The sequence below is a fragment of the Azolla caroliniana genome, unplaced genomic scaffold, assembly GCF_043228905.1.
Source record: "Azolla caroliniana isolate FFs.n. ecotype wild unplaced genomic scaffold, voAzoCaro1.0.p SCAF_8, whole genome shotgun sequence".
In the NCBI taxonomy this organism is placed as follows: Eukaryota; Viridiplantae; Streptophyta; class Polypodiopsida; order Salviniales; family Salviniaceae; genus Azolla; species Azolla caroliniana.
In genome coordinates this window covers 14,492,112-14,500,851 of record NW_028230443.1, presented here as the reverse complement: position 1 = coordinate 14,500,851, position 8,740 = coordinate 14,492,112, and the positions used below count along the sequence as shown (strand labels likewise).

Sequence of the window (8,740 nt, the reverse complement as noted above, 5' to 3'; positions counted from 1 at the left end):
TAACTACAAAACAGCAAACCCCCTTCACAAGGGATCACATATATGATGACATGTTTAATTGCTCCCATAGATCGGAATTTGCTGAATGGAAAATAAGAATAGATTCTATTCTACTCCATTCTCTCTTAACACCTGAATTCAATAGAAGTGTTTCATTCTTTTATACCATTACTCAACTACAATATCTCATGATAATAGGACAAGTTTAGCATGTATTGAACTCATATATTAGTATTCTTGTAGGATTGTCTATAAGATTGAATTCTGACCCTTTTTTAGCATTGAACAGAAAATCCTTGGTTTAACACACCCAAAATCCATATAATAAATCAATGGCTATCCATATAAGAACATTGAGATATTACCATGATGGCCTTTTCAATGCAACTACATGTATAACATAACAAAGTTGTGATTTATGTTCGCTTCACAAAGAAATATAGCAATGTGAGAAAAAATGTAGCTCCACATTGAGTTAGATACAACCAAAATGAGATTCAAATATTGATTTTGATATTACAAAATCCATATACATCATCATCAGTTTTGGTTATACTGAAGTAGATCATCACCCTTAGAGTAGATCATAAGTAAATCCATTGGCATAAGAGTGTATCATAAGTAATTCCATTGCATTACTCATGTTGTCAATTAATCATATCCTCTAAACAAAATCCATTGCATACAAAAACTGAAAAATCAAAACTCCATCCTCTGAACATAATCAAAACTCATCAGCCTATATACAAACAGTTTCATATAAACAAGCTTTACATCCATGTTACAAATAAGAGGCAAGAAGAAGATACACAAGACGTATAGATGCCATATTACAAAATCAACCATTTACAACAGGCCACGATCATTCAAGTTGCCTTGGTTACAATATGCAAAAAAGGTTGGCAGCCTTGGTTCCAACGTACTAAAAAGATTTACAACATTGTTACAAAAAATTGATACAAAAAAGCTTGATAATACACCGATATCATATATTTTATGTTACAAAGTATAACATTTCCTTCGGTTAATATATGGGAAAGCCCAAAATTCGGCATGCCCATTTTGCCAACGTTTTCGAAGGAGCTCCACATCAAAATCTGTTGAATCAGAGATTCCTTGAATGAACTCCTCAACCATAATCCAAATTATAAGCATCATGTAAAACCCACAATCTGCCCCATTGGGTTGGGTCAGGATATGCAATACATGATGACGCTCGTCGCTAATGATGCAATGGTCGGCTGCAACAGTAGAGATATGACGTATCATCAAATCACCCAATGTCTTCAAGTTGACCGTCGATGGATTATTCAACAGGTCACAATAGACTATTGGGCTCCTCCTCAACATTTCGTCATATTGATGCTGAAATTATAACTGTTACAATGCATTTATATGATACATTTGAAAAATGGAACAATTAAGTCTCTCACCATGTTAGAATATGGAACCATGTGATCAAATGTAAATGAAAAGAAACCCTAAACGATGTAAAAAATAAAAATAACCATGAAAATACACACCTATTATTTCCTTCATTTTGCAAATTGAATGTAGGTGGTTAGGAAGTGCTCGCTGGCAGAAAGTGGTGCTCCTCTCTGATTCTTCCATCCAAATACCCTAAAATTCTCTTTTCAAAATAGGTTCAAAATGAGTGATTCAGGGTTTTTATAATCAGTGCTCATTAATAATGAGTGGGGTTCCTAGTCGGGCTCCCCAGTAAGTGACGATTTCTTCGCGAGTTTTTTTTCCCCACATCGGACGGTGCAAATCGCATTTGCCCTAGGCTAAGCGACATGCACCATCCCTCTCCGCAATTCCCTCACTTGCCCTCTTCAATTTTTGGAGGTATTTAGACACCACGGTTTGTTGGTGTGTGTATGTATGTATGTATGTATGTATGTATGTATGTATGTATGTATGTATGTATGTATGTATGTATGTATGTATGTATGTATGTGTGTGTGTGTGTGTGTGTGTGTGTGTGTGTATTTGTATTTGTATTTGTATTTGTATATGTATGTGTATTCGTATTTGTATTTGTATTTGTATTTGTATTTGTATTTGTATTTGTATTTGTATGTGTATTCGTACTTGTATTTGTATTCGTATTCGTATTTGTCTGTTGAGCTCCATAAATAGCGCTAAGAATCCATTCTATCCTTCCTTGAGTTCTTGTTCGATGTCTACAGAGAGAATGCATTGCACAGTGACCACACGCTCTCCCCCGTCGTCATCAAAGAGGATCTATGGTGAATTCCATGCCTCCTCTCTCATCCCAGGAACCTTCTCTACTCCCGCTGCTCATCATCTAGCCATACATCGACCCCCTCCTACACAGGTAAACGTTAAATCCGTCCCAATTTTGGCGTAAATTTCTATCCATAGCTGTATTTTCCATGAACCCTCTTTAGGGTTTAGCGCATCTGATATATGATATATGATATATGATATATGTAAAATGTGGTTTAGAGTCAAAGAGTAAATGGTTTAGGATTAATCCAACTGTTATTCCATTCCACTTTGGTGAATATTCAGATGGATATTAAACATGTAATGTAACAGAAAAACCTAAAGAGTTCATTAAATTGCCGAAATATTGTGTCCAGGAAGCAAATATTTTACCATTGAAAGCTTCTTTGTACAAATCTCATAGTAGCGGATTAATGTTCACAGTTAATTGTCTATTGTAACTCCATCAAAACATTCATTAAATAGCATGTAATAAAATCAAATCTAGATCCATGTAACATATGAACATATCAATTTTCTCAAATGAATCCATAAAACGATATGTACCAAGCAATGATGTTTTGGTTGGATCTCAGGATAAAATCATGGTTTAAGTTTCAGTGTTTATAGTTTAGGTTTTAGTGCTTCCAGTGTTTGTTTGTGTTTGGTGTGCTGCTTGAGATCTTTTTTCTTCTCTTTCTATTGGATATGTTAGGGCATCATACTTGGAACGGACCATTTTGGGATTTTCCCTTTTGTAGTCAATATTTGGCTCCGTTATAAACAAATTCAGGTTATGCCGATATTTAGTAAAGACATGATGAATAATGCTTGGAGAGCTCTATTTCTTTGGGATATGCATGTGATAATCATAGCTAGGGTTGTCTGCGAGGTATTTCATGATGGGCTATACCACTAGTAGTAAGCATTCCCTTTATGGGACAAATGTTGCAGGAAAGTTGTTAGATAACAAGAAAGTTTAAGGAGCAATGACAGGAAAGTTGTTAGATAACATTTCATTCAATTGCCAAATTGTGTGTCGATCCATGCATGTGAGATGCTTAGTAAGATGTGTCCTAAGGAGGGTGTTATGTCCCAAAATCACGATTCAACTAATCACACACAAGAACACACAAATGGAAACAAACATGGGACAAAAATGCTAGTATATTATCTTCCAACGCAAAATATTACAACCATCCCAATATTTGGACAAAACCAAAACATGAGTTGGGACAAGTTGGGACAAATCGGGACGAGTAGTCAGGACAACTCCAAAACTGATTCGAGGGAGAGAGAAAGAGCACCACACTCCTTGGAGCAAAATTTGTGAATTTGAGAATGAAGTGAATGTGGAATGGCTCCTCCTTATGTAAGGCCAAATATGACCATTCAGACTAGCTGTTCGGAGTATAGCCATTGGATAGTCCATTGAGATTACCCATTGGGACACAAGGTTGGGACAGACCATGGTGGTGCCCCTTTTGGGATTGGGACTGGGTCCCTTGTTCAGTCCTACTCAGTTTTGGGACAAAATAGGGACATCCTCTAGAGCTCTAGACCCATCAAGATCACAAAACTGCTTCAAGCACTTTGATGCCTTAGTCTTGTGCCTTGTGTTGCTCAGGCTACTCTCAATACATAAATAAATAGATAAATATTTTTAGTCCATAGAGAGGCCAACATTGACCCATGGGATCTAATTACAAAAGTTCCCTTGATGTGTGTCTCCTTCCTAAGAAGGGATAATCATACTTCGAAGCACCAAGTCTCAATGTGTGAATAAGGCATACACATATGAACTCAACCTTCTAGGTATTCCATTTAGTGTGACACTCAAATTATCACTCCCTCTTAATATACCATCATAGCTTTCATGAATTGCACTATATGTAGAGCATGTAAAAAGCAAATGATACTCATCCTCTACTATCCCTACTTTGCATACCTTACATGCCTTTATATTTGGCTGATTTTGATGCCATAATGCAACTTCAATACCTAGGTCGTGTGATCGAGTGCAAAGGAGTGTTAGGGCTATACGAGAACTGATACACATTTTAGTAATGAGGTAAGGTTGAATATGATCAATAGGGCTTCTTGCCTTTTATAGAACCCAACATTCAGGATTGATGTTTGCAATGTAATATTCTAATTTTGTCCTTTTAGCATCTCTCCACTTCTAGTGGGTCCATTAAACTTTCCTAAATAACTACATATTTCATAGCATCACTTGAAAGCTCTAAGAGATCTTCCATGAAAGAAAAAGTGATCGAGGAAAGTAGATTGGAGTCAAAATCAGAAGTAATCAAGGAACCATGAGGGGGAGGGAACCCGGTTGAGATTGCTTTGGCCAAGTTGGCGGAAATCTTGAAGGAAAAAACGAAGGAACAAAGCTCACCAAGGGGGCAGAGGGAAAGGGTTGAGGAGGAAGACAATTATGGAAGCTACAAGCCAGCTGCCCCGATAGAGTACATAGGAACGAGGGAGTCCTTCATGCTAACTAGATGGATCCGCGACAAAACGGAAGGCTATCTAGAGCAATGTCGAGTGAAGCCGAGGTGATGGGTGAAGGTTGCAAGTCAGTTCCTCAAGACAAATGCCTATAACTAGTACTTGTTGGTGGAGCGGAGGATCCCCTTCAAAGATTGAGAAGATTTCAAACAAAGGATTAGGCAGTATTTCATTCCATGGAATGAACCTTTTAAAAGAAGGGATGAATGGAGAAATCTAACTCAAGAGTTTTGGAAACTCAAAAGTTATATTTCTAAGTATAGGAAATTGATGTTAGGAATAACTAACATTTGAGATTTTTAATAAGTTGCATGGTTTTCTCTATGGGTTGTTGTGGCCTTCGGTGAGGAAGGAGGTAGAGAAGATAGAGCCAACAACATTGGAAGAAGCAATTCAAGTAGCGGAGCGAGTTGGTGACTGGGAGCCGAGCTAAGTGTGGTGCTCCACGCTTGAAGCAACCTCGTTGGAATTGGGATGTCCGTCCATCAAAATTTTGAGGGTGTGACTCATTCTCTCGCTTTGCTTGGTTCCTCATACCTTGCTCGATCGCAAGGTCTCGTGATTCCTTCTTTCTCCATGGTGTCTTGCTTGTATTGGGCCACCTCCCAATCACCCATGCACTCCACTACGTCAATCGCCTCCTCTAGGTTTGTTTGTTCCATCTTCTCTACCTCCTTCCTCACCAAAGGCCGCAACCCATAGAGAAACCCATGTAACCTATCCAATCATCAATGTTAGCGATTTGTAACACAAGCTTCCTATATTTAGAAATATAACTCTTTGAGTTAAAGCTCTCCATTCATCCATTAGCCTCAAAGGCTCATTCTGTGGGATGAAATTTTCTTGCATTCTCTGCTTGAAATCTTTCCAGCCTTCAAAGGGGCACCTCTCGACCAAAAGTAACCAATTATAGGCATCATCCTTGAGGTACCAACCCACTACGTCCACCCATGCTCGTGGCCTCACTCAACACTGCTCTAGACAGCCTTCCATGTCCCAGATCCACCTATTCAGTACTAAGGATTCCCCCATCCGTGCGTACTCCCTTGGGGGACTGGCTTGTAGCTTCTTTAGTCGGATTCCTCCTCCTCGACCCTCTCCCTTTGGCTCCTCCTTGGTGAGCGTTGCTCCCTTCTTTGCTCCTTCAAGATTTAAGCAAGTTGCGCTTTCATGATCTCCACAGGACTCCCTCCCTTCTGTGGCTCCTTGATCGCCTTGGATTCCGATTCACTCTCTTCATCGCTTTCTCTTTCCTTGTATAGTTTTGTACACTACTAGAACTCTCTTAGCTTAAGCTATTTTCTTTTATTTTAGTTTTGATGATTGGATAAACACTCATTTTTGTTGTAAACCAATTGTCTCATGGGCCAAATTTGGCCTTAGAAGACGTTAATATATCTTTCTCTCTTTCTAATAACGATTGTTACATCCCATAATCAAGATTACACAAGAACACGCAAATGTAAACAAACCCAGGACAAAAATGCTAGTACATTAAATATAGTCCAACTCAAAATATTACAACCATCCCAATATTGGGATATAACCAGTGTTTGGGAACTCTTTCCCTGTTGGAACAGAATAGGGACACCATAGAGGGTCTTGTTGATTGGTAAATGTGTCAATAATGTCTTGGTTAATGCTTAGTATTTCGTCATACCCAAACCTGGATAAGGCTGTGGTTGATAATTCAAATAATCTCAAGAAAAACCTTCACAACTGAGGGTAATAATGATATAAGAAATGTTATCATCTTGCCTAACAAGCATAATACCACTACTTGTCACTAAAGCTAAAGTAATTTTTGTGAAATCAAAACGAAATTTTAATTTTGGTAATATATCTGGAAGAACATGCATCTGTTCAAAAGTTGACATGACAAGTTTATATTAAATGCCCAAGTAACACAAGACTTATCTAATATTTTGTCCATTGTACAATATGTCATGTAATCACTCTAGAAATGTTGATTTCTAGTGATTGTATTGCTTTAATGGTTGGTAACTGTGAAATAATACAAATTGTAGGCATTAGCTATGAAAATTTGCTGATGCAGTTGCAGCTAGTTACACCCCATGCAAACAAAGTGATCAATATCTGGAACTCAAGGCTACATAACATATGCTGCTCACATTTGGAGAAGAGCCCTATTGAACATGAAGGCAGGTGATAGACTTCTATTTTCTTTGTTTTCTATTTTCCACAATTTCTATAAAATGAACTTCTAATCTACAGGGGTATGATTATGCAGAAGAACTGCAAAAAGGTAGCAAACTTCAGAGTGCAACCGAGATTCAAGGAAGCTTGGGGGTTGCAATTGCACTCGCACTCTTAAGCTTCTATAGAAGTAAGTTTTCTTTCCAAGGAAACTTGTATAGCTTGTAAAGCCCTTAATATACAAAAGAAGCTATCTACTTTTTGGCCAAAATTATTTTATCAATGAAGGTTCTAGAACCTTCTATACATTTGTAGGGATTTTTTGTCTGAAATGGGGATGTGTTATAGAAAGGATATCACAAGAAGGATACAAATGCATAACATTGTAAGCCGTGTGATGAATCTCAATGCAAACATGGAGATGATTCTATGCAAAAAATATCACATGCAGATTACCAAAGTTTTATCAGATTTATTCTAATCAGCAACCTTCCAATTCTTCTGTTGAAATTGATTTTGAAAGGAATTCTAAAACAAATCTACCTTCTCTGGACAACTGCAAGATCTTGTACTTTGAAGCAAAGCAGAGCATAACACTATTTAGTATGCTGCGAGAAACATTATATACCTTTTTGTTTTTATCTTTGCAGGAGAAATATCACCATTTTTACCACGAACTTGTCGCTATGTGCCAACATGTAGTGAATACTCTATGCAAGCATATCAAAGATATGGAGTTACAAAGGGTACAATTTTAACCGCGTGGAGGTTGTTAAGATGCAACCCTTTTGGTAAGTGTTTGCACATGATTGAAGAGCTTCGAAATTATGAATCATGAGATCGTGAAATTGATCATTATATAGCATGGTATTTGTTTGCAAAGAAAGATTGTTAAATTGTACAGTATGGAAAACGTTTGCTGATTAATAGTATGAAGTATTTAGGTATTTTAAGCACACCGTGTGATATGACAGAAATGCACTATAGAGTACCCAGTCCTATTTTTATTGATAAATCCTAGGTCTATGCCCAGACATTGGAAAGATGAGGACACCTCTTCTTGTGCTCAATACAAGTGCTAGACTTAAGATGTAGTTGGGTCTTGTCAATGTGTTTCGCAATGCATTTTGATCACTGAATGATCGACACTCTTGGAATGTTGCCCTTGGTGGCCTTGTACATATACTAATGTAGAGTGGATCCATAGATAGGATGCCACATTTGTGGCAAGAGCTATTCTCTCTAAGGGAACTAGGCTTAGCCCTTATCTATGGTAAATGTCCATCCCTATGGTGGTTCATGTTGTGTCATGTCATGTGTGTGGGTCAAAATTCTCAAAGGTTTTTGAAGAAAGTTCTGGCATTGCATCAAGTTCAATCTAATATCAACCTTTTGTGAATATGTCAGGTTCATCTGGATTTGATCCTCCACGTTGGTTTGGAGAGAGCGAAGCTCCTATTGATTAGGTCTTATGATCAGAAAAAAACAATTATATTTATTTGTTCTAATTATTATCATGCTTGTAACATATATCTCATGAGCTGTTTGTGGGAAGTTGCATGTGTAATTTATACCACTGATAAAATATGAATGATTTGATGTCTCCGAACTGCTCTACTACAGAGCACATTTTTTTGAGTATCCTAGGTTTGGTTGAAATGTATGATTCGGCTTACTATAAGAAAAAAAAACATAAGAAATATCAAAATCTAATTTTAAGCCCTCAGCACTCTTGAAACTAGAAAATAGTTATCATGATTATGAAATTGATAAAAAAGGATTGGAATTGGCTATGGAAACTAATGATCTTACTAGAAGGATCTTAATATATCTTTAG

General features: G+C 37.4%; 1 protein-coding gene across 2 annotated transcripts; it reads left to right on the top strand.

Moving 5' to 3' along the window:
• The first annotated feature begins 2,139 nt into the window (after positions 1–2,139).
• On the top strand, positions 2,140–8,508 carry LOC147861059 (membrane protein insertion efficiency factor). Of its 2 annotated transcripts, XM_087323981.1 has the most exons (5): positions 2,140–2,341; positions 6,803–6,908; positions 6,998–7,093; positions 7,554–7,694; positions 8,311–8,508. In XM_087323981.1, the coding sequence occupies exons 1-5, from the start codon at positions 2,183–2,185 to the stop codon at positions 8,367–8,369; spliced, it is 561 nt and encodes a 186-aa protein (XP_087180107.1). In that variant the 5' UTR covers positions 2,140–2,182; the 3' UTR covers positions 8,370–8,508. The 2 variants fall into 2 exon arrangements, with proteins under 2 accessions (XP_087180107.1, XP_087180108.1); XM_087323982.1 differs by lacking the exon at positions 2,140–2,341 and having other exon boundaries at positions 6,775–6,912.
• Positions 8,509–8,740: the final 232 nt, after the last annotated feature.